This window comes from Microtus oregoni, unplaced genomic scaffold (genome assembly GCF_018167655.1).
Source record: "Microtus oregoni isolate MIOR12 unplaced genomic scaffold, Mior012 000020F_ref0000438, whole genome shotgun sequence".
Taxonomy (NCBI): domain Eukaryota; kingdom Metazoa; phylum Chordata; class Mammalia; order Rodentia; family Cricetidae; genus Microtus; species Microtus oregoni.
In genome coordinates, this window is record NW_024543079.1 from 18,238,831 (window position 1) to 18,263,451 (window position 24,621).

The following is a 24,621-nucleotide window of genomic DNA, read 5'->3' on the forward strand; positions in this document are numbered from 1 at the left end:
AATGCCTGAAGTCCCAGCACTTCTGGGGCTGAGGAAGGCAGATTCAGTCCAGGAATTCTAAAGGAGCCCATCTTTTTTTACTTTTGTTTGTTTTTCGAGACAGGATTTCTCTATGTAACAACCCTGGTAGTCCTGGAACTTGTTTTGTATACCAGGCTGGCCTCAAACTTACACAGATTCACCTGCCTCTACCTCCTACATGCTTGGATTAAAGGTGTGTGCTACCAGTGCCTGGTAGGAGCCCCACCAAAAAAAAAAAAAAAAAAAAAAAAAAAAAAGGAAGGAAGGAGAGAAAGAGAAGTTCAGGTAAAACATACTGTCTTAATTTGCCTTCTGTTGGTGTTATATGTTATGATCAAACACATTGCCCAAAAGCAAACTGGGAAGGAAAGGGTTAGTTTCCTTATACAGTTGTAGTCCACCAGGAAGGGAATTCAGGGCAGGGGCTCAAGCAGATGCCTTGGAAGAAGACTGTTCTTTGGCTTCTCATGGAATGCTCACCCTGCTTTACCCAGGACCACCAACCTGGGATGATACTCCCCTCAGGGATCTGGGCCATTCCAAACCAATATGAAGTTCAGAAAATGCCCCATAGATTGGCCAATCTGATTGAGGCAATTTTTCAAGAGTTCTTCCTCCTGGGCAGTGGTGGTGCACACCTTTAATCCCAGCACTCACGGAGGCAGAGGCAGGTGTATCTCTGCGAGTTTGAGGCCAACCTGGTCCACAAAGGGAGTTCCAAGACAGGTGAGAAACCATGTATTTCTGGGGGGTGAGAGTGGATTCTCTCTTCTTAGATGTGATTAGGTTTGTGTCAAACTGACAAAACCAATCGGCACATTTAACTACACGATTATGGGAAATTTCCTAACCTTACATAATGCAAGATAAAAACCACATTATTAGTGTTTTTGTTTTAAGACAGGGTCTCACTCTGTAGACCAGGCCCACCCCAAACTCACAGAGATCCACCTGCCTCTGTCTCCTGTATGTGTGCCAACTTGCCACACTATTTAGCTGATTTTTGAAAAGTGGTATTAATTTCTTTTAAGATTTTATTTAAATCTTAAATATTAAATTAAATATTTAAGTGTTCTGCCTCCATGCCAGAAGATGGCTCCAGATCCCATTATAGATGATTGTGAGCCACCATGTGGTTGCTGGGAATTGAACTCATGACCTCTGGAAGAGCACCCAGTATTCTTAACCTCTGAGCCATCACTCCAGTCCAGCGGTATAAATTTCTATAAATCAATAATGGAATTTTGTGGTGTTCTTTTGCAAATGTAGATCACAGGATTGCTAGAGGAACTGGACAGTGTTGAGAGACATGTTTCAGAGTCAAGTGCTGAGACAAATTGCCCTTCAGGTGAAACTTTGGTCATTATTATTAATGCCACATACAAGTATGGTGGGGTTCTGAACTAATAGAGGTCCTCCCTAAAAGATTTCAGAGGCATGTGGTCCAAAGCCAGACGGCATAGGCATGAAAAGGAGCCTGTACTACATGCTGGCTGCTTGAAGTCGGCTTGTATCTGTAACAGGAGGAGTGGGCTGCTTTTGTTCTGTCCCGCCCGGCTAGCTTATACCTGAAATAATCATACAGAAACTGTATTCATTTAAACACTGCCTGGCCCATTATATCTAGCCTCTTACTGGCTAATTCTCATATCTTAATTTAACCCATTTTCATTAATTTGTGTATTGCCACATAACTGTGACTTACCGGCAAGATTCTAACGAGCGTCTGTCCCAGGCAGGAGATCCATGGCACTCTGCCTGACTCTGCTCTTCTTCCCAGCATTCAGTTCTGTCTACTCCGCCTACCTAAGTTCTGCCCTATCAAAAGGCCAAGGTAGTTTCTTTATTCAACCAATGAAAGCAACACATAAACAGAAGGACTTCCTACACCATATCTCCGTTTCTGGGCCAACTGGGGAAGGAGGCAAGATTCTGCCTTTTGTGACTTCTGAGTCATAGCATGGGCCTGTCATCTTCCTGTAGCTGATCCTGCAGGGAGGGAGGTTGCTGGAGTGGGGCCTGATCTGTGAGGCTACAGCTCCTGATCTAACAAAGACATACATTATCTGCAAAATGGGTATGGGAATATCCCCACTTTAAATAGGAACTACTTGTCCAGGTGTTGTGGCTCATGCCTGTAATTCTGTCATTCCAGATGCTGAAGTAAGAGCATTCCAGAGAGTTCCAGGCCTGTCTCAGAAAACAATAGATATGCAGGTAGGGAGGTAGATAGCTAAGTAAGTAGGGCTGTTCCTTTTTTCCCTATTAGAGATACTTAGGTTAATCTGTACTAACACCCAGTTATACTGCTGTAGGTTTGTGTGTCACAGGCTGATAGTTACAACACTTCTTAGCCATGCATCTTTTCAATTTCAGCCAGGGGGCAAGTCCTTCACTGACCTTTAGATGTCTTCACTTTTAAAATGGGAACAGTGGTGTACCCGTGAGCAGTCTTGATGATTCAATCTTCCCTCCAGCAAATATTTATGAAGTGGGTACAATGAGCCAAGCATTGGTCCAGATACTGAAGATAATGCAGTAGATAAGGTCTTTTCTTGGAGTCTATCTCACAGGGTGGAAAACACCAATACAGATAGATATATCCATGTCAAGTATTTTGATGATCAGCACTAACAGGAATAAACCAAGGAAAGTGACCCCAGCAGCGAAACCCTGTCTCGAAAAACCAAAAAAAAAAAAAAAAAAAAAAAAAAGTGACCCCAGCAAAGATGAGAGGGTCTGACGGTTCTGTGTTAGTGTTCAGCAAACAGAGTTCTCAGAGGGCAGGGAAGTAACTCTGTTGGTGTGGGCTTTAGGGAAGCAGAGCTTTGGGGTAACAAGAATCAAAATGCCCAGGTCTTAAAGAGGGGCTAGGTAGCATGAAGGACCAGCAAGGAGGCAGTGATCCTGGGAGCAGTTGGCGCCTGAGCGTGTGCCTGGAGCTCTGCCAGGTAGGCTCTGCCTCTTTCACTGAAGTGTTTTCAGTGACATATTCAGACCTACTTAAAAAAGGAAATCCCGTGGCAGATGAGTTAGTCAGAAGGAAGAAAAACAGACATGAAGGCAAGAGACCCTTAGACCTCTAAAATAACCCAGGGTGGGGATTGGTAGAGACGATGGGAAGTGGTTAGATATAGAATTTTTTTTTTTTTTGTTTTTGTTTTTCGAGACAGGGTTTCTCTGTGGCTTTGGAGCCTGTCCTGGAACTAGCTCTTATAGACCAGGCTGGTCTCGAACTCACAGAGATCCACCTGCCTCTGCTTCCCGAGTGCTGGGATTAAAGGGCCACCGCCGCCCGGCTCTAGATATAGAATTTTGAGTAGTGGCTGACACAAAACTTGATGACTGGTGTGGTGCGATATTCATAAGGAAAAATGAAGGGTAAGACTCCAAGAAGGACAAGGATGGAGTTCCCATTCCTCAGTAGGGAAAGACTATAGATAAAGATGGAGTAGTTAGTCGTCAGCAAAGCATAGACCTCTACAGAAGAGCCATAGGTCCAGGAAGGGTATGACCCAGAGATACAGTGGGGGCTTATCAGGGTGGGAGTGTATTAAACACTAGAAGACCAGGAAATGAGGATCATATGGACAAAGTCTAGACCCCCAACCCATCCCCTCTTTCTGGATCCTCTCTCCAGTTCCCTCTTTTTTTTCTGGGCAATGGAACCCTGATCCTCAGGTACACTAAGGAAGTGCTACTGCTGAGCTATATCCAGCTCTTTTTATTTCTGTTATTTTGAGGCCCAGCATCCACTAAATTGCCTGGTCAGCCTGCAGCCTCCTGCTGTCAACCTTTGTAATAACTTCAGGCATGTCCTACTAGATCTATCTACTCTTTGTTTCTTTCTATAAAGATTTTATGATTGATAGGTAGAAAATTATTTTTTAAAGCATTTTATTTGCTTTTTGAATCTTCAAATCTATAGTACTGTTTTTGTTGTTGCTTTAAAGACTATGGATATTCACACAGTATGAACATATGTTGTGATATAGCAAAATGGTCAAATTCTTGGGAAACATCAAAATATCATTACAAAGTCAACATAACCCCTTACATTTCTAAATTCCTATTTAATCTTTATCAGTTGCCAAGTTTTCAAACTGATTGACACATGGTAAAATTAAAAAGTAAATTCGGAATAAGTAGTCAACTATGTATCTCTTGGTTGCAGGCCGTTAGTAAAATCAATGCCACCATATCAAACAAAGCAAAAACTATAAAAAGCTACATTCATGAAAGTGTGTTTTCCCTTTTTTTCTGGTGGATTGAATCATTACTTAATTTCGGGTGTCATAGTACAAATTTATCTTTGAAATGGATTTCCTGGCTTCCACCATTTCTAATCGTTTTTGTGAAGATCCAGATTTTAATAAGAGATTTCAAAGCATATGTAGACAGTTCATTTCCTTACATTCAGCCAAAGAACAAAAAGTAAATACAAACTTGTTTTAAATGATACACTAGTTACAAAAGAGTGTGCTTTTTTTTTTTAAGGTAAAGCTTTTTGATGAGTATAACAAACCTTCAGAATATCTAAGGGTTCTCGCGTATTAGGGGAGTCAAAGGCCCCACAGAGGGAGTGGAGGGCGCCTATTTTGCCCTGCAAATGGAGCGATTTCCCTCAAGGACCCCTTCTGGCTGTCGCACTCCCTGCGTCCTCACCATTTGGACCACTGAGATGGGGCATGCCCGAGTTAATCTGCAGACGACACCTGGCACCTAAAGCAACTCAGCCTGAGAACCCAAACCGACCCCAAACCACAGCGTGAACGCGGCGAGACCCTTCAAGATCAGCCCTGCCCGGAAAATGACCCGCAGCTTGAGCTTCTTCTGCCCTTCTCCAAGATGGCTGTTGTTGGCGCTAGGGATGCTGGGCGTGTAGCCCGTGGACCGGAGGGGGAGGCGATGGGGGCGTGTTTGGAGGTGGGCGGAGCTGTGTGGAGGCTTGCTCTGATTGGCCGCGATAGCCGACCGGCCTCCGGCGCTGGTCCATAGCGGGCGCCGCGGCCTGGGGCTGGGGATGTGACCGGCAGTGGGCACCCGGCTCCCGGCGGTGACGGCTGCGAGTGGTGGCGACTGCAGCCAGGGCGGCGCAGGCAGGCAGGCGAAGCCAGAGCACCGAGGACTGCCGGCCGACAGGGCCGCGGGATGAGGAAGCGGACCGAGCCCGTCACCTTGGAGCATGAGCGCTGCGCCGCCTCAGGCTCGTCCTCCTCCGGCTCGGCCGCCGCGGCGCTGGACGCCGACTGCCGCTTGAAGCAGAACCTGCGTCTGGCAGGCAAGGGGACGACAGAGCCGAGCAGCGGAGCCGACGCGGGCATGAAGCGGGCTCTGGGCAGGTGAGACGCGGCGCGGGTACTCATGGGCCCCTCACCTGGTGGGCAGGTAGTCCCAGGCCCCCACCTTGAGTGATTTGCTGTGGGAGCATCACAGCATCCCATTCTCCCGGCGTCCTCTTCGACCCTTCTTCAGACTTCCTCTTCTGGGCTGGCCCGCAGGGGTCGTCCAGCCCCATTCTTTCTTCCAGGCACCTGCCTCTGAATCGCTGCTTCCACCCTCACTTCCCTGCTGTCCACCCCTACCCTACGGGCTTCTCACTAACCCAGCCAACATTCTGACATCGAGACCCTTAGCTTAGCCCGCGGGGATACTTAGGGATCGGGTCAGTAGTAGTCAGGAGTCCAGTAGTCCAGACTGGCCCTGGAAGAGTCTCCTGGGGAGTTAGGAAGGCCATGTGTAAGAAGAGGGCCGCGCAGGGTGGACCGCAGACCCCGCAAGTGTTGTTAGCCACTTCACTTGCTTTGCCTTGACCTCAAACGGAGCTCAGTAGCAGCGCTCCCCTGTCTGGAAATTTACGGATGCTTGGTCCTTTCTTTCGGTTGTTCATCCCAGGTAACTATGTCAGAGCAGCGTTCGCCGACCCTGCTTCGAGGGTTAGGCCGTTTTGTAGTGTCTAAGGGAAAGGACGGATGCATTCATCCTCAGCTGTTGGAGGGAACCGGTGGTTGTCTGTGCAGGTGGCTGCAGGCACTTGAAACCTGCACAGGAATTGGTCATTGAGAATCACTTTGTATGGTTCTGAAGTCTTCTGGGGTTGATCGATTAGTTAGTTTTGTATCCTCCCTTTGGGATGGAGAAGAGTACAGTTATGTAAAGCTGATTTCAAAATTGAAATAGCGTATTTCATAGGGATAGGTTTCTTTCCCTCTATGGTGGTTTCTTAATCTGACAATTTGCCAATGTGTAGATTATCTTTCTTGACAGTTCTGAAGTCTTGATAATTCATGACCAGGGATGTTGCTTTTCAATACTCCTGAGATAGGAATTGTAGCAGTCATTTCTTTTTACGTCAGTTGAACGTTCCTTATGTATATGTAAAACATTTACCTAAACAGAAAGAAAACCAGAGCTTGAAACTCTGTGGTAAAAGATCATGAACTTAAACATAGCAATCTTTTAAATCAGTGATTCTCAGTCTTGCAGAAGGGTCAGAACTGACTGATTTTGTTTTGTATGTGGGTAAAATTAACGAGATTACCTACCTGGTGAAGGCTCCTGCTCAGGCCTAATGACCTAAGATCCATCCTTGAGACTCCATGGTAGAAGGAGAGAACTGTCTCCTGAAAGTTGGCCTTTGACCTCCTTGCAGTCTACCTACATACATGCACAGAATAATAAATGTATTACATGTAATTAAAAATTAACTAGCAGGTGATCTTTTGTAAAACTGATATACTCTATTTTCTTTTAAGTTTACCTGCATTCAAAAATTCTTGATAGTTCAAATAAATACATTTTTATTTATATGCTTTTTAGATAACTTAGAAGTTCTTCCTTTGAGAAAAATCAAATTGCTATGCACAGTAATGTTCAGGGGGCAGGACTACTGCCCTGACATCTTCCTTGTATTAAAAAGACCTGATTAGTACTGTGAGACAAAGAGACACATTCAAATGGCGCCCACATCCTTTGAATGAACAGAGGCTCTAGGAGAATAAAGCATAAGGAAGGAAGGCCAGATTGGAGTATTACTCCATAGCTTTCTTTCTGATTGCCCCTACAAGACTTTCTGGTGCTTCTTCACCCAGCCCAGCCCAGCCCAACCCAGCCCAACCCAGCCCTGTTTACCTTATCACTTACCTGACCTTGCAGACTTATTGACTTGCTTGTTGACTCCTCCCCCAACAAGAATGGAGCTGCAATTAGAGCAGGTTCTCTCCACCTCTGTATTCCAGTGCCTGCCAAATGGTAGGTGGTTAAAAAAAAAAAAATACTTGTTGAATGAATGAGTATCCATGGAATAAATTCCTAGAAGTGGAATTGCTGGGCCAAAGGATGTGTCTGTAACTGACTGAAGAATTAGTACTGATTGTGACCTCCATCATTTTAAGTTGCCTGCACTTAAAACGGTGTATAATTACCACATTTTGACCTTGCCTGTTTCTTTGAACTCCATTCCTTGGGTACTTTCAGGTACACGAAAGTGAGGAAGACATAATGGTTTATTATATCTGCACACACACATTCTAAACTTTCACTGTTTAGCGGTATTGAATCATTTCACTTCTCTGCATTTTTTTTTCAGGGTGGGGGGTGAGACTATTTTTAAGCAAATTTGATTGATTGGTTGGCTGGTTGGTTTTTTGAGACAAGGTTTCTCTGTGTAGCCCTGGCCATCTTGGAACTCGCTCTGTAGACCAGACTGGCCTTAAATGTAGAGATCCGCCTGCCTCTGCCTCCTGAGTGCTGGGATTAAAGCGTGCGCCGCCACCACCCAGTTTGCAAATTTTTAAGTACCTGAACAAAAAAATTTATTTGCAACGATGTAGTAGTGATAGTACCAGATGTCAACTTTGTATAATGTCCAGTCTGTACTCAAATTCCTAAATTCTCAGAAATGTCCTCTTGATTATTGTATCTTAAAATTGTTTTTTCTTTGCTCCCTACCTATCTACTTCTTTTAGAAAAATTCTATACATTCTTTTTATATTTTATTTTGTGTGTGTATGATATGTGTATGTGGAAGTGCATGTAAAGATCAGAAGACAATCATGGAATCTGTTTTCTCCTTCTCCCTGTATGTGGGTTCTAGAGTCTAACTCAGTTCTCCAGGCTCAGATGACAATTGCCTTTACTGCATGAGTCATCTTCCTGGCCTCTCCTATACATTTTCATTCTAATTAGTTGATTTTGTTGTTGTTGAAAATAGAATCCTTTATCATAGCATGTATTATTATTGTATTAGTCATAACTAGTAACATTGTTTTTGATAGTTTTTTACAATTGATTCCCTTTGTTTTCTGAGTTTTTGCATGGTGGCTGCAAGTAGTAAGAATTTTGTCCCTTGTCTTCCAATGTTATGTCACTTGTTTCTTTGTCTTTTCTAATTCATGGTATTTCTAGGAAAGCCAAGTACTGTTGATAATACTAGACCTTTTTGACTAGTTCATGACTTTACTGACAGCCAAGTGCTATGAATGATACTTTAATTAGTTTATGACTTTACTGATAGACAAGTACTGTGGAGACCCTGGGCACCTTGATTAGTTCATAAATTTGCTGACATCCAAGTACTATGGGTGATACCAAGCACCTTCATGACCTTATTGATGTTGTTGGTGTTTTTTGCCATTAAGTGTCATGCTAGTTATTTTGGTAAGGGGATTATTGGTGATGTTTTTTAATTAAAAAAAAAATGATAGCTGGAAATTTATTCTTTTTTTCCTTTTTTTTCTTTTCTTTCTTTCTTTTTTTTTTTTTTTGGTTTTTCAAAACAGGGTTTCTCTGTTGCTTTGGAGCCTGTCCTGGAATTAGCTCTTGTAGACCAGGCTGGCCTCAAACTCACAGAGATCCACCTGCCTCTGCCTCCCAAATGCTGGGATTAAAGGCATATGCCATCACCACCTGGCAGGTAGCTAGATTTTTTTTAAGTGCTGTTTTAGCATTTGTGGCAGATTCATAGTGTTTTTCTTTTTACTATAACAGGTGATAGATTCTTTTAGATTATAGAATCATTCCATTTTGGGGATAAGTATTAGAAGGTATGTTGATATTTAGAAATTGTACATCATTATTCATAAGGCTTATCTATAATTTCCTTATTAATTTTTTTGCAGTACTGGGATAATGAACAGTTTTTAAAAGAAAAAAGATTTATTGTATTTTTAATTACATGAGTGCAGGTGCCCAGGCCAGAGGCGTGGGATCTCCAATAGCTGGAGTTATAGGCGGTTATGAGCAACCTGACAAGGTGTTGGGAACTGATCAGGTCCTCTGAAAGATATGTACAAGCTTTTAACACTGAACCATCTCTCCAGCCCCCTTCTTTTTTTATTGCTGTCTCTATCAGTTGTTTCAGCGTTGTCTATAGCTTATTTAAAAGTTTTTTTTTCTGGCCAGGCATGGTGGCCTGTAGGGGTTGAGGCAGAGGAAGGTGCTTGAGCCCAGGAGTTTTGGGTCAGCCTGGGTAACGGGACTGGGAGCAGGGCTATCTCTTCCTCTAAGTCAGTTTAAACTACTTTGTGTTGGAGCTTTAAATAGCTCAGGCTGTTCTCTAATGCTCTGTATAACCAAGGATGACCTTGAATTCTTGGTCCTCCTGCCTCAGCCTTCAAGTGCTGGGACTACAGGCCTCTGCCACCAGACCTGGCTCAATTTTAAATACTCTGAAAATTGTCTGTTTCTTTAAAATTTGTAGAATTGCCGTGTAAAACTGCCTAAATATGGAGCTCTTTCAGCATATAGCGCATTAACTATTACAAATTGTTCTAGGTCAGCCGGGCGGTGGTGACGCATGCCTTTAATCCCAGCACTTGGGAGGCAGAGACAGGAGGATCTCTGTGAGTTTGAGACCAGTCTGGTCTACAAGAGCTAGTTCCAGGACAGGCTCCAAAACCACAGAGAAACCCTGTCTTGAAAAACCAAAAACAAAACAAAACAAAACAACAACAACAACAAATTGTTCTAGGTCATCAGTGTTTAGACTTTGCTACTGTCTGGATTCACTTTTGCTGACTTACATGTTCATGGAAAATCATTAAATCATCTACTTAATTTAGCTTCCCTGCCTCTTTCTATCTGTGACTATTTTCCTCAAATTATTAAATGCTTCCTGCCCTCCCCCTTGATTTAGACTAAATAATGATATATTTAATACAGATGTACACTGGAATTTGAGAAAATGTCCCCAAGACAATACTTGGTTTTTATCCTAGTTCTGATGAAGGGTGCAGTAGCCATTGTGCCCTGTCTATTGGTTTTGTTTGTTTGTGTGGGTTTTGTGCTTTGTACATGGTCTCATCAGCTTTAAAAATCAAAATCAAAACCCAGAAAAAGCCAAGAAAAACAAAACAACAACAAAAAACTCCACTGTAGCTAATTTAGATGGAAACAGTTTTTGAAATCAAAAGCCCCCATTTTGTTGTTTTAAGTTCTGGGTGGGTGAAAGGGTGGTTTTTAAAGGTAAATATTGATATAATTAATATAGGAACTCTGTAGTCTCTGGGAAGAGGAATGATATTAATGTGCTTTGTCTGATGAGCAGAGATTCAGGGCAGATGAGGGATTTTGTAGGAGTTTTACTTTTTTTTCTTGTAGCCCTGGGATTCTTGACAGTGTTCATGAAAGATTCAAGTGGTCTAGCATGGACCCTGGGAAGGCATGCATGAAATGTCCAGGAGTGATCTTTCTTCATCTCCCAGCCTTTAGACCAAATCCAGAGATGGACAGAGACCTATGAGCTGCATGGGAGGTTTCCTAGTCAGATCCCTGATCATGTAAATACCAAAGAACACAGTCAACACCCTTCATTTTTCCTTGGTCCAGAGAAGAGCCCTCATCCAAGATGCTGTTGACTTTACTATAGCCCAGAAAGGCAGGTGGCTGAGGTCAGTGTCCATGTCATTCACCTTTAGCCATCCCAAGGTTAACCACACTTCACACATCCGGGTCTTTTCATGCTTAGTTTCAGAGCCAGCTTTTAATCTTTTGTTTTGCTCTACTGCACCCAAAACAACAGAATTGCCCCAGTGGTTACAATATAGCAAGTTGGCTTTGTCTGGTGTGCTTAATCAGGACCTCTGTGGGATCAGCCTTTTCCATTGTGCCCTACCTTGCCATGGTTGCTCTATATAGCCTGACACCAAATGTTATTAGGACTGCGGTTTTTGTTGTTGTTGTTTTGTTTTTTGTTTTTGTTTTTTTGTTTTTCGAGACAGGGTTTCTCTGTGGCTTTGGAGCCTGTCCTGGAACTAGCTCTGTAGACCAGCAGGTCTCGAACTCACAGAGACCCGCCTGCCTCTGCCTCCCGAGTGCTGGGATTAAAGGCGTGCGCCACCATCGCCCAGCTAGGACTGCGGTTTTTATATTTCTGTTTGACTCAAAGTTCCTTTCAACTCACAGTCACTACTCCTACCCAAGGCAGCTTTCTGTGGTAGGTAACTCTGACAGACAGGTCTGAAAGGATTAGTATGGACCAAGACATCCCAAGACCAAGTTTTTAGCACAAAGGAGATTTATTTGCCCCAGAGGGACAAAGGGCAGGGAATAAGAGACAAAGACAAGGGATAGAGAACAAGGGAGAAGGGAAAATGGGCAAGGGGAAGAAGGGGTATTTGTCCTAGAGGGACAAAGGACTGCCTCTGCATAGAAAAGAGACAGATGTGGTCCATAGGCAAATGGCAGATTATAAAGGTTAAAGTGGGGAACCAGTTTTAGCATGAGTTGGTTTGTTTTGATTGGGCATGTCAGTTAGGGCAGCAAGAAAAGGGCTTTTGATTGCTGGACTTTAATGGCTGGACCTTAGTAGTCAGCCTCAGGGGGAGGAAGTGGCCAAATAAGGGAATAGACCTTGGTGGCTAGCTTTAGGAATGTAATATAATGGCTTTTAGCAAGGCAGAGGGACTAGGGGAATGGCAAGGCCGGCCAGAGCCATTTTTGTCATGCATGGGCCTACTAGAGTCCTCCAAGGTCTACATTGTGGAGATGCCTTTGGGCAAACTGAGTTCTTGACATGCTCATGAAGGCTGCCTTAGAAAGAGTCATGGAATTTTTTAAAAGTTTAAAAGTGACTGGGTAGGGAGAGCAGTAAGATGGGTCAGTGGGTAAAGGTGCTTGTTGCACAAGTCTGGTGACCTGTGTTTGATCCTTCAAACCCATGTATTGACAGAAGGAGAGAACACTACAAAGCTGTCCTCTGACTTTTACATGCGTGCCATGGCAAGCACACCCCCATACAATTTTAATACTTAAAGTCAAGGAAGATAGTCATTTTATCAGGTCTATGCTAATAAAACTGGGATCCTGCTTCAGTTTCCTGATATTCCTCCCAAGGGAACGTTTGCATTTTGAATAAAATATGCAGAAGACTGTGTAATGACAGTTGAGACAAGCTTCAGGTCAGTGCTCTTTGTCTACAGTTGCTACCATAAACCTTAGGTTTCAGTGGGTTTGTGCTTTCTGAGTGACTCTGTCAGCACAGCAAGTGACTTGTTCCATCCTATGTTGTGATGGGCATGTGGAATTTCAGAACAGAGCGGCCAGCCAACATAGAGAAGATGATAGCCAGAGTGCCGGGACTAGACTGTCCATTAACTAAAGGACCTGTCATTTGGGTTTAGTCTTCCCTGGACTGAAGTCCGTATTTTATAGGATGCTGCATAGTGACCTGAGTTTCAAGTGAGTCTTCTCAGAATCTGTGGCGTGGCATGAGCTACTTAACTTTCTGAGTCTGTTGTTTTCATCTGTAATGTGGGGATAAGAATGTCTCCCAGTAGGATTGTGGTGAGGCCCAGGTGTGTGGAAAATTCCTGGCACCTGGTGAACATCAGTCAGTAGCATCTTCTGGTGCATCCATCCCATTGTTATTACTAATGTTATAAGCTAAAGGGACTGAGAAAGCTGTTAACTTGTGTCAAGAATTTATTCCTACTTTCCATTCCTGTCCCCAGACTGTAATCTAATCTAGCATTTCATAGTTGTGCATTTAGTATATCTTTTTATTGCATATATTTATTTGTGGTTTTGTGGCGGGGGTTGCCCTCAAATACTATGTGGAGATCAGAGAATAACTTGCAGGAATCTGTTGTGGAATATTGTTTTTACTAGGTAAAGATGAATTACATTTGTTTATGCTGTAGAGTATTTGACTATATAAAGGTGTGGTACATTTGTTTATGTTGCATTTGTTTAACGATGTGAGGATGTGTTTTTAAATTTGTAGAGATGAGTTGCATTAGTTTCACCTTGCCTGGCTAAGGTACCTATAGGATAATAACAGTGGGTGCTTGAGACTTTACTGTCTGTAGCATTCCTGCTTCCATAGCATTGTTGGGCTTTTACCAGTGATCATAAATTGAAGTCTTTTACCTGAGTTCTTCCACAGTTGGAGACTCACTGGTAGCTCTACAGTTCTGGGATCTTTCTGGTGGCCCCACCCTTGTAGCTTTGCTGAGCATTTGCACTCGTGCTATTTCTTTTCTTTTCTTTTTTTGTGTTTTTTTTTTTTGTTTTTTGTTTTTTTTTTCAAGACAAGAGTTTCTCTGTAGCTTTGGAGCCTGTTCTGGAACTAGCTCTTGTAGACCAGACTGGCCTTGAACTCACAGAGATACACCTGCCTCTGCCTACTGAGTGCTGGGATTACTGCCCAGCTCCTCGCACTATTTCTGTGGTGGCTCTGCCTCATGATGTCTCTGTCTAGCCTCCTTGGCTGTTGACAGCTCTCATAATGTTCTAGAGCATGGACAAAACTGAGCTCTAAAGTCTTTGAACTTTATAAACGAGTGATCTTTGCTCTGATTTCCCATATAGTTCCTCATTTGTGCCTGAAATCTCACAAGGATGGTCTTTGCTCTGATTTTCAGTATTATAGCTTCACACTTTGAGATTGCATAAGGATGACCTTTATTCTGATTTCCAAGATAGTTCCTCATTTTTATCTGCCCTGGTTAGTTCTGTCAGCTTGATTGTTAAACCTAGAGTCATCTGAGAAGGAAGTCTTATATGGGGGATTGCCCAGGTGGGATTGACATGTTGGCATATCTGTGGGGAATTGCCTTGATTGTTAACTGATGTAGGAGGGCCCAGTCCACTTTAGGTGGAACCATTCCCTGGATAGGTGGTCTTATTCTATATCAGAAAACTAGCGAAACATGAAGCTACAAGTGAGCCAGCCAGTAAGCTCTCCATGGTTTCTTATTCAAGTTCTTGCTTGCTTGTTCCTGCCTTGACTTTTCTCAATGATGAACTGTAGCTTAAAAGCTAAAATAAACTCTGCCCTTCCCTAAGTTGCTTTTGGAGAGAGAGAGAGAGAGAGAGAGAGAGAGAGAGAGAGAGAGAGAGTTTGTTTTTTTTTTATTTATTTATTATGTATACAATATTCTGTATGTGTGTATGCCCGCACACCAGAAGAGGGCACCAGATCTCATATTATAGGTGGTTGTGAGCCACCATGTGGTTGCCGGGAATTGAACTCAGGACCTTTGGAAGAGCAGGCAGTGCTCTTAACCACTGAGCCATCTCTCCAGCCCCAGAGGGCACCAGATCTCATTACAGGTGGTTGTGAGCCACCATGTGGTTGCTGGGAATTGAACTCAGGACCTTTGGAAGAGCAGGCAGTGCTCTTAACCACTGAGCCATCTCTCCAGCCCTCGAGAGTTTGTTGTTTTTGTTTTGTTTTCCGAGACAAAATTTCTCTGTGTAACAGCTCTAACTGTCCTTGAACTAACTCTGTAGACCAGGCTGGCCTCGAACTCATAAAGATCCACCTGTCTCTGCCTCTCAAGTGCTGGGATTAAAGGCATGAGCACCACTTGCCTGGCTTGGCTAGAGTGTTTAATCACAGCAGCAGAAAGGAAACTGAATACTGTCTGATACCTGGCAAACACTTAAACAAAAAATGATGAATTCTTTACTTCCCTGAAGCTCTTTTTCTGAGTGCTTATCAGAACTTATCCCTAATGCTTTGCTAATGAAAATATAGACTTTTTCTAACTTTCTCTAAATTATTTCAACTTTAACCCTTTACCAAGTTCTTTGTTTGTTTGTTTGTTTGTTTTTCAAGACAGGGTTTCTCTGTGGCTTTGGAGCCTGTCCTGGAACTAGGTCCTGTAGACCCAGCTGGCCTCGAACTCACAAAAATCCGCTTGCCTCTGCTTCCCGAGTGCTGGGATTAAAGGCATGTGCCACCACCCACTCACAGAGAATGCGAGGCTACAGTCTCAGGTCATCATTCTTGCAGAGCAAGCACTCCTACACCACTGTGCCACCTCTCCAGCCTCTTAGTCTGTGTTTACAGCTATAACAGAAGACCACAGATTGGGAAGATTATGAACAAATAGGAGTTTATTTGGCCCATGGTTGTAGAATATGAGAATTCTAAGATTGAGGATCATATCTGGTAAGGGCCTTCGTGCTGTGTTATATATAACATGCTAGAAGGCATCATAAGGAGAGAGAGAACTCAGGAAGTAGAATAGCTTCAAGCAAGAAATCATATGCCAGACCCTGTTCACCTTTATTACAAAGCTACTTACTTGATTTTTAAGCCACTTTGTTCAGTCAGTTTGTCAAGATGAAGGTAGAGGACTGGGCTATGGCTTAGTGGTAGAACACTTAGCATTTCCAGGCCCTGGGTTTGATCCACAGTGCTGTAAAAAGAAAGAGATGGAGATAGAGGAAGTCTGCCAGTTGAGGAATATAAGCAAAGCCAGGAGTGTTTTGATCTTTTTGTTGTTGTTTTGTTTTTAGACAGGGTCTCTCTGTGTAGCCCTGGCTGTCCTGGATTTGCCCTGTAGACCAGGCTGGCCTTGAACTCAGAGATCCCCCTGCCTCTGCCTCCCAAGTGCTGGGATTAAAGGCATGTTTTAGAAGTGGTCTTGCACTTTAAAGTGAGGGAAAAAGTTAAATTGTCTTTAGCTGTTATCCGACTAATGAAAGTGCCACAAAGGATTGGATATATTGACTGGCTGCTCATAATGGAAAGGTAAAAACGTAGAATTGGTGCCAATTATTTTGCAAAAATGACCCTAGAAAAGATCAAGATGTTGATTTTTCATTGCTTTTAATAATGTGTTTAGCAAATACACTATGCCCTTTCATCTTTGACCTGTGCCATTCTCGATCATGGAATAGCCACAAAGCTTTGCCTGAAAATAACACCAGTGTCAGGTACCTATACATTATTGTATTCATCAGTCACTAAGCTTTCCCAGGTACTATGAAAGCAACTGGTGATGCAATGAGAGGATTCTTGCCCCTAGGGAATCTTGTTTTTCAGCTTTTATGAATGGCAGCCATCAAGTCTTACACTCAAATGTTTTGATCAGTGCTATGGCTCAGAGAGAATACAAGAGTGACAGGAGACAGTCTGTCTGCTCTCACATTCATATTTTTCTTTCGGAGTTTTGTTGTATAGCCCAAACTGACCTTAAACTTGCCTTCTGTGGTGGTTTGGGGGAAGAAAAAATAAAAGGCCCCTAAACAGAGTGGCACTATTAGGAGGTGTGGCGTTGTTGGCGTATGTAAAGCCTTGTTGAAGGAAGTGTATCACTGTGGAGGCAAGCTTTGAGGGCTCATAGATGCTTAAGCCATGCCCAGTGTTTCAAACCACTTCCTGTTGCCTGTGAGTCAAGATGTAAGAACTCTCACTTGCTTCCTGCCTTTATAAGAGTTGCCATGGTCATGGTGTCTCTTCACAGCAATAGAAACCCAAAGACTTCTTTCTTCTGCCTCAACCTCCTGAGTACAGTAGGCATTTACTCATCACTATGCTTGATTTCCTGATGACCTTCCTTCCTTTTTTCTATTTTGAGATAGGATCTTTTGTAGCCAAATTCATGATCTTCCTGACTTTACCTCCCAAGTACTGGGATTATAGATATGCACTGTAGACCAGCTGGCCTCAAACTCAGAGTTTGTCTCTGCCTTCTGAGTTATGGGATTGAAGGTGTGTGCCACCACTGTCAGGCATTTCATCTTTCCTAAAGACCAATTCATTGCAATATGTTTTACGTGCTGATTTATGTTAACAGCATCCCGTCATTTGCATCTCACTTCATGCAAATGTTATAATGCAAGGAACATCACTGACCAGCTACGCAGTCTAGAAATAGAAGAGGAAGTCTCGCAGTTAGGGACACAATGAACTCTGACAAAGTATGTCACGTCAGGACCCTGAGGAAGAACCAAGAAGACCACCATTATAGAACACCTAATATCTAGCTTAAGATGCCAAAAGAGCCTCTTAAGCCAGTGTGGCAATGTAGAAGCTTGCCAGTGCCTCCCAAAGGCCTCAGGAGAAAACTGAACGTTCTGTGGGGCCCAGGGAAGGAGTCTAGGTGTGAACTTACCCAGGAGATGCCATCACTATGGTGAAAGGCCGTCTCAGGGGCTATCACTCTCTCTCTCAGCTCCTTACTTTGTATCTGATTCCAAAGTAATAAAGATCCTGTAGTGAGAATAAAGCACAGAAAGATAACAGGGAGGTGAAATTCTCCAGAGTTTTAACCGTGTGGTGTATATGTGTGTTGAAAGTGGGATTTGTACTCATTCGTTTAACAAGTAGCTTTCACTTAGCCTTCCTTAAAGGCTAGATAATTCAGCTAAAACATGGCATAAGAGTGGGTTAGTCTGAGTCTGTACAGTGTTTACAATCTTGTGAAGAAGCACAGCCAAAAAGGTTACATACACATAAATACCAAGTAAAATTTCAACAGTGTGGTGACTTACTGTAGAAAAACAGAAATCCAAGAACAAGAGAGGAAACATGGCCAGGTATAAAGTCTTGAAAATGAGCCCCACCTCTGATAATCTTTATTTTTGTTATTACCAGAACCCCAACCCTGTCCTCTTTCCCCCGCTAAACACAAAGCAGACCTTTCCATAGTGGGACACTCAGCTGTTCAACTCTGCCAACAAATTCCTCATGGTTTTTGTTTTCCTCTTTGAAAACAAAGAGACATTAGAGGTGGTTGTTGCATGTTTCATTAAGGTCTTGACGTTTTCAGCGGGAGTAGAGTAATTGCACCTACATTTTATTGTATTGTGAAGGTTGTTAAGATTTCCTCCAAGCCAGGTGTAGTTGTGTATGCCCTTAATCCCGGCACTCAGGAGACAGAGGCAGATGAATCTCTGTGAGTTAGAGGCCAGCCTGGTCTGCAAAGCATGTTCCAGGACAGGCAGAGCTGTTACATAGAAAACCGCCAGCTCTCAAATAATGGCATAGAGACTTCTTATTAATTATGAAAGCTTAGCCTTAGCTTAGGCTTGTCCTGTTGCTCTTATAACTTAAATTAACCCATTTATTTTAATCTATGCGCTGTTATGTGGCTCGCGGCTTGTGGCTTTTACCTCTTCTACATGTCCTGCTTTCTCTGAGTCCAGAAGGCAACTCCCCTTCTCTAAGTCCTCTCTGTCCCCAGAAGTCCCACCTAACCTTTTCCTGCCCAGCTATTGGTCATTCAGCTCTTTGTTAAACCAATCACAATGATACATCTTCACAGTGTAAAGGAGTATTCTGCAACAAAACCCTGTCTCAAAAAACAAAAGAGATTTCTATGTAAAAAAAATTAAAAAAATTTTAATTCAGCTGCTAGTGTTGGGAAATTAATCTTTACTAATGGGCTTGTACTTTAGTTTCTAAGAAAATATGTTGTGATAAGATCAAAAAGAAAACACTGCAGCTCTTTCGATGATGCAGTAATGGAATTGTAATAGTTACTTTTCTCGTGCTGTAAGAGAACATCAGACAGAACAGCTTCAGGAAAGGGGATGTTTTTTGGTTCACAGTTTTTAGAGGGTATGATCTACTATGGCAGGGCAAGTGTGGTGGCCAGAGCTGCTGATCGCTCATGTGGCAGCTGTTTGACTGTAGCCGGATAGAAGCTTTTTCCTCATATCCCATCCAAGCCCTCAGCCCGTGAACTAGTCCTATATTCAGGATAGGTCTGTCTTCCTCGGTTAATCTTCTCTAAAACATTCTCACAGATACTCAGAGGTAAATGCTTCAATTTCTTTGGCGGTCCTAAATTTGACACCGAAGGTTAATTATCACGAGTCCACTCCTTGTCAATTTTCAAACACATTACTTAAATCTGCAATACTTTCCCCCTACCTTCGTGTTCCCATTCATCCCTCTCAAAAACCCACTCCTGTATAGCTCATGATTTATCTAATTTCAAGAATACCTTCAAACATATTCAGTTTAAGTTCAAAGTCTCCTCTTTGAATTGATACTTTGACTCAAAGCATTCTCTTAACTTGAGCCACTGTAAATATTTTAAAAATGTTACATATTTCCAATATACAGTAGCACAGAGTACACATTTCCAGTCTAAAAGGGAGGAAACACAGCAAAAACATTATTAGACCTAGCCAAGACCAAAGCCCAGATGGAAAACACAAATTTTTTTTTCATATTTCTTATTTCTTTTTTTTTATGATGAAACTCAAATTTTTTTTTATTGAGAAAAGGAAAAAAACAAGTTTCCGTCTCCTCCCAGCCTCCCATTTCCCTCCCCCTCCTCCCACCCTTCTCCCCCTCCCCCCACTCCTCTCCCCCTCCCTCTCCAGTCCAAAGAGCAGTCAGGGTTCCCTGCCCGGTGGTAAGTCCTAGGTCCTCCCCCCTCCGTCCATATCTAGGAAGGTGAACATCCAAACTGGCTAGGCTCCCACAAAGCCAGCACATTAAGTAGGATCAAAACCCCCTGCCATTGTCCTTGGCTTCTCATCAGCCCTCATTGTTCGCCATGTTCAGAGAGTCCGGTTTTATCCCATGCTTTTTCAGTCACAGTCCAGCTGGCCTTGGTGAGCTCCCAATAGATCAGCTCCACTGTCTCAGTGGGTGGGTGCACCCCTCGTGGTCCCGATTTCTTTGCTCATGTTCTCCCTCCTTCTGCTCCTCATTGGGACCTTGGGAGCTCAGTCCAGTGCTCCAGTGTGGGTCTCTGTCTCTATCTCCATCCATCACCAGATGAAGGTTCTATGGTGATATGCAAGATATTCGTCAGTATTGCTATAGGATTGGGTCATTTCAGATTCCCTATCCTCAGCTGCCCAAGGAACTAGCTGGGGACATTGCCTTGGGCTCCTGGGAGCCACTCTAGGTTCAAGTCTCTTGCCAACCCTAAGGTGGCTCCCTTAACTAAGAACTGTGCTTCTGTGCTCCCCTATCCAACCTTCCTTTATCCCAATCATCCTTTTTCCCCAAGTTCCCCCCATCCTCCCCTTCTCCCTTTTCTCTCCCCATCTCCCCTTACCCCAACCCCACCCCACCCCCAAGATCCCAATTTTCTCCCCGGCTATTTTGTCTACTTCCCATAGCCAAGAGGATAACTATATGTTTTTCCTTTCCTTGGGTTCACCTTCTTACTTAGCTTCTTTAGGTTCACCAATTGTAGACTCCGTGACCCTTATTTATGGCTAGAAACCAATTATGAGTGAGTACATCCCATGTTCAACTTTTTGGGTCTGGGTTACCTCACTTAGTATAGTGTTTTCTATTTCCATCCATTTGCATGCAAAATTCGAGAAGTCATTGTTTTTTACCGCAGCGTAGTACTCTAATGTGTATATATTCCACACTTTCTTCATCCATTCTTCCATTGAAGGGCATCTAGGTTGTTTCCAGGTTCTGGCTATTACAAATAATGCTGCTATGAACATAGTTGAACAAATGCTCTTGTCATATGATAGGGCATCTCTTGGGCATATTCCCAGGAGTGGTATTGCTGGGTCCAGGGGTAGGTTGATCCCGAATTTCCTGAGAAACCGAAACACTGATTTCCAAAGTGATTGCACAAGTTTGCATTCCCACCAGCAATGGATGAGTGTACCCCTTCCTCCACAGCCTCTCCAGCAAAGGCTATCATTGGAGTTTTTTATTTTAGCCATTCTGACAGGTGTAAGATGATATCTCAAAGTTGTTTTGATTTGCATTTCCCTGATCACTAAGGAGGTTGAGCATGACCTTAAGTGTCTTTTGGCCATTTGAACTTCTTCTGTTGAGAATTTTCTGTTCAGTTCAGTGCCCCATTTTTAATTGGGTTAATTAGCATTTTAAAGTCTAGTTTCCTGAGTTCTCTATATATTTTGGAGATCAGACCTTTGTCTGTTGCGGGGTTGGTGAAGATCTTCTCCCAGTCAGTAGGTTGCCTTTTTGTCTTAGTGACAGTGTCCTTTGCTTTACAGAAGCTTCTCAGTTTTAGTAGGTCCCATTTATGCAATGTTGCCCTTAATGTCTGTGCTGCTGGGGTTACACATAGGAAGCAATCTCCTGTGCCCATCTGTTGTAGGGTACTTCCCACTTTCTCTTCTATCAGGTTCAATGTGTTCTGACTGATATTGAGGTCTTTAATCCATTTGGACGTGAGTTTTGTGCATGGTGATAGATATGGGTCTATTTTCATTCTTCTACAGGTTGACATCCAGTTATGCCAGCACCATTTGTTGAAGATGCTTTCTTTCTTCCATTGTATACTTTTAGCTCCTTTATCGAAAATGAGGTGTTCATAGGTTTGTGGGTTAAAATTCGGGTCTTCTATATGATTCCATTGGTCGACTTCTCTGTTTTTATGCCAGTACCACACTGTTTTCATTACTGTAGCTCTGTAATAGAGTTTGAAGTCAGGGATGGTAATGCCTCCAGAAGATCCTTTATTGTATAGGATTGTTTTGGCTATCCTGGGTTTTTTGTTTTTCCATATAAAGTTGATTATTGTCCTCTCCAGATCTGTGAAGAATTTTGATGGGATCTTGATGGGGATTGCATTGAATCTATAAATTGCCTTTGGTAGAATTGCCATTTTTACTATGTTGATCCTCCCAATCCAAGAGCAGGGGAGGTCCTTCCATTTTCTGGTATCCTCTTCAATTTCTTTCTTCAATGCCTTAAAGTTCTTGTCAAATAGATCTTTTACTTCCTTGGTTAGAGTTTCCCCAACATATTTTATGCTGTTTGTGGCTATCGTGAAAGGTGAAGCTTCTCTGATTTCCCTCTCTGCTTCCATATCCTTTGTGTATAAGAGGGCGACTGATTTTTTGGAGTTGATCTTGTATCCTGCCACATTACTAAAGGTGTTTATCAGCTGTAAAAGTTCTTTGGTGGAGTTTTGGGGGTCGCTTATGTACACTATCATATCATCTGCAAATAACGAAAGTTTGACTTCTTCCTTTCCAATTCGAATCCCCTTGATCCCATTATGTTGTCTTATTGCTATTGCTAGAACTTCAAGCACTATATTGAAGAGGTATGGCGAGAGTGGATATCCTTGTCGTGTTCCTGATTTAGTGGGATGGCTTTAAGTTTCTCTCCATTTAATTTGATGTTAGCTGTCGGCTTGCTGTATATAGCTTTTATTATATTTAGGTATGACCCTTGTATCCCTAATCTCTCCAATACTTTTATCATAAAGGGATGTTGAATTTTGTCAAATGCTTTTTCAGCATCTAATGAAATGATCATATGTTTTTTTTCTTTCAGTTTATTTATATGATGGATTACATTGGTAGATTTTCGTATGTTGAACCAGCCCTGCATCTCTGGGATGAAGCCTACTTGATCATAATGGATAATTTTTTGGATGTGTTCTTGGATTCGGTTTGCCAGTATTTTGTTGAGGATTTTTGCGTCGATGTTCATGAGTGAGATTGACCTATAATTCTCTTTCTTGGTTGAGTCTTTGTGCGGTTTTGGTATCAGAGTAACTGTAGCTTCATAAAAGGAATTTGGCAATGCCTCTTCTGTTTCTATATTGTGAAATACATTAAGGAGTATAGGTATTAGTTCTTCTTGGAAGTTCTGGTAGAATTCTGCATTGAAACCATCTGGTCCTGGGCTTTTTTTGGTAGGGAGGTTTTTGATAACTGCTTCTAATTCTTCGCGACTAACAGGTCTATTTAGATTGTTCACCTGCTCCTGGTTTAACTTTGCTATATGGTATTTATCTTAAAAAGTGTCTATTTTCTTTACATTTTCCAGTTTTGTGGCATATAGGCTTTTGTAGTAAGATCTAATGATTCTCTGAATTTCCTCTGTGTCTGTGGTTATGTCCCCCTTTTCATTTCTGATCTTATTAATTTGCAAATTCTCTCTCTGCCGTTTGATTAGTTTGGATAGGGGTTTGTCAATCTTGTTGATTTTCTCCAGGAACCAGCTTTTTGTTTCATTGATTCTTTGGATTGTTTTCTGTGTTTCTATTTTGTTGATTTCAGCCCTCAGTTTGATTATTTCCAGTCTTCTACTCCTCCTAGGTGAGTCTGCTTCTTTTTTTTCTAGAGCTTTCAGGTGGGCTGTTAAGTCTCCAATGTGAGCTTTCTCTGATTTCTTTAAGTGGGCACTTAGTGCTATGAACTTTCCTCTTAGGACTGCTTTCATAGTGTCCCATAAGTTTGAGTATGTTGTTTCTTTATTTTCATTGAATTCCAGGAAGACTTTAATTTCTTTCTTTATTTCTTCCTTAATCCAGGTATGGTTCAGTAGTTGACTGTTCAGTTTCCATGAATTTGTAGGCTTTCTGGGGGTAGCATTGTTGTTGAATTCTAACTTTAATCCATGGTGATCTGATAAGACACAGGTGGTTACTAATATTTTTTTGTAACTGTGGATGTTTGCTTTGTTACTGACTGTGTGGTCGATTTTCGAGAAGGTTCCATGAGCTGCAGAGAAGAAGGTATATTCTTTCCTATTTGGGTGTAATGAGATCTGGTGCCCTCTGGGGCTGGAGAGATGGCTCAGTGGTTAAGAGCACTGCCTGCTCTTCCAAGGGTCCTGAGTTCAATTCCCAGCAACCACATGGTGGCTCACAACCATCTGTAATGAGGTCTGGTGTCCTCTTCTGGCCTGCAGGCATACACACAAACTGAATATTGTATACATAATAAGTAAATAAATATTTAAAAAAAAAGAAATACTAACAAATTTAGTTAATTACTTAAGAGCAGCACACACGTGCCTGTATTTATAGTACATGAGACCACGCCCAAAGTGGACCAGTGTCTTAAAGGCTATTATTGGCTGAAGGAATTCCCACAGCAAGTATAAGTACGTGGTACTATACCTTACTTTTTTTTTTTTTATGGTGAAAAAGTGTATATTTAGAATTAGCTGGCTGGGCTCAGTTTAGATGATTCCAATCTTGTTGGCAACATCTAGAGCATCATAATCAGGAGCCAACCGAACATACGCCTTCTTCTCTCCATCGGGCCTTATGAGGGTGTTGACTTTGGCCACATCGATGTCATAGAGTTTCTTCACAGTCTGTTTGATCTGGTGCTTGTTGGCCTTGACGTCCACAATGAACACAAGTGTGTTGTTGTCTTCTATCTTCTTCATGGCTGACTCGGTGGTCAGGGGGAATTTGATGATGGCATAGTGGTCAAGCTTGTTCCTCCTGGGCGCGCTCTTCCGGGGGTATTTAGGCTGCCTTCGTAGCCGCAGGGTCTTGGGACGCCGAAAGGTGGGCGATGTGCGGATCTTCTTCTTTTTGTGGCTGTGGACGCCTTTCAGCACTGCCTTCTTGACTTTCAAGGCCTTCTCTTTAGCTTCGGCTTTGGGAGGGGCAGGAGCTTCCTTCTTCGCTTTCGGCGCCATCTTGACGAAAAGGC

General features: G+C 42.6%; 2 protein-coding genes across 3 annotated transcripts in view; one reads left to right on the forward strand and one right to left on the reverse strand.

The window, feature by feature from the left end:
- Positions 1 to 4,995: 4,995 nt before the first annotated feature.
- The window catches only part of Abhd12 (abhydrolase domain containing 12, lysophospholipase), a 58,060-nt gene continuing 38,434 nt past the window's right edge, over positions 4,996 to 24,621 (forward strand). Inside the window, exon 1 of one of the 2 annotated variants that reach the window (XM_041670681.1) lies at positions 4,996 to 5,363. In XM_041670681.1, the coding sequence (XP_041526615.1) occupies positions 5,173 to 5,363 (191 nt within the window). In that variant the 5' untranslated portion in view covers positions 4,996 to 5,172. The remainder of the gene's footprint in view (positions 5,364 to 24,621) is intronic. The other variant, XM_041670682.1, reaches the window with a different exon arrangement.
- On the reverse strand, positions 24,137 to 24,607 carry LOC121460336 (60S ribosomal protein L23a-like). The gene has a single exon (XM_041670683.1). The coding sequence runs from the start codon at positions 24,605 to 24,607 to the stop codon at positions 24,137 to 24,139; it is 471 nt and encodes a 156-aa protein (XP_041526617.1).

Excerpts from the sequence above, each read along its gene's own strand:
- LOC121460336 (XM_041670683.1), bottom strand. The coding sequence starts at position 24,607 with ATGGCGCCGAAAGCGAAGAAGGAAGCTCCTGCCCCTCCCAAAGCCGAA.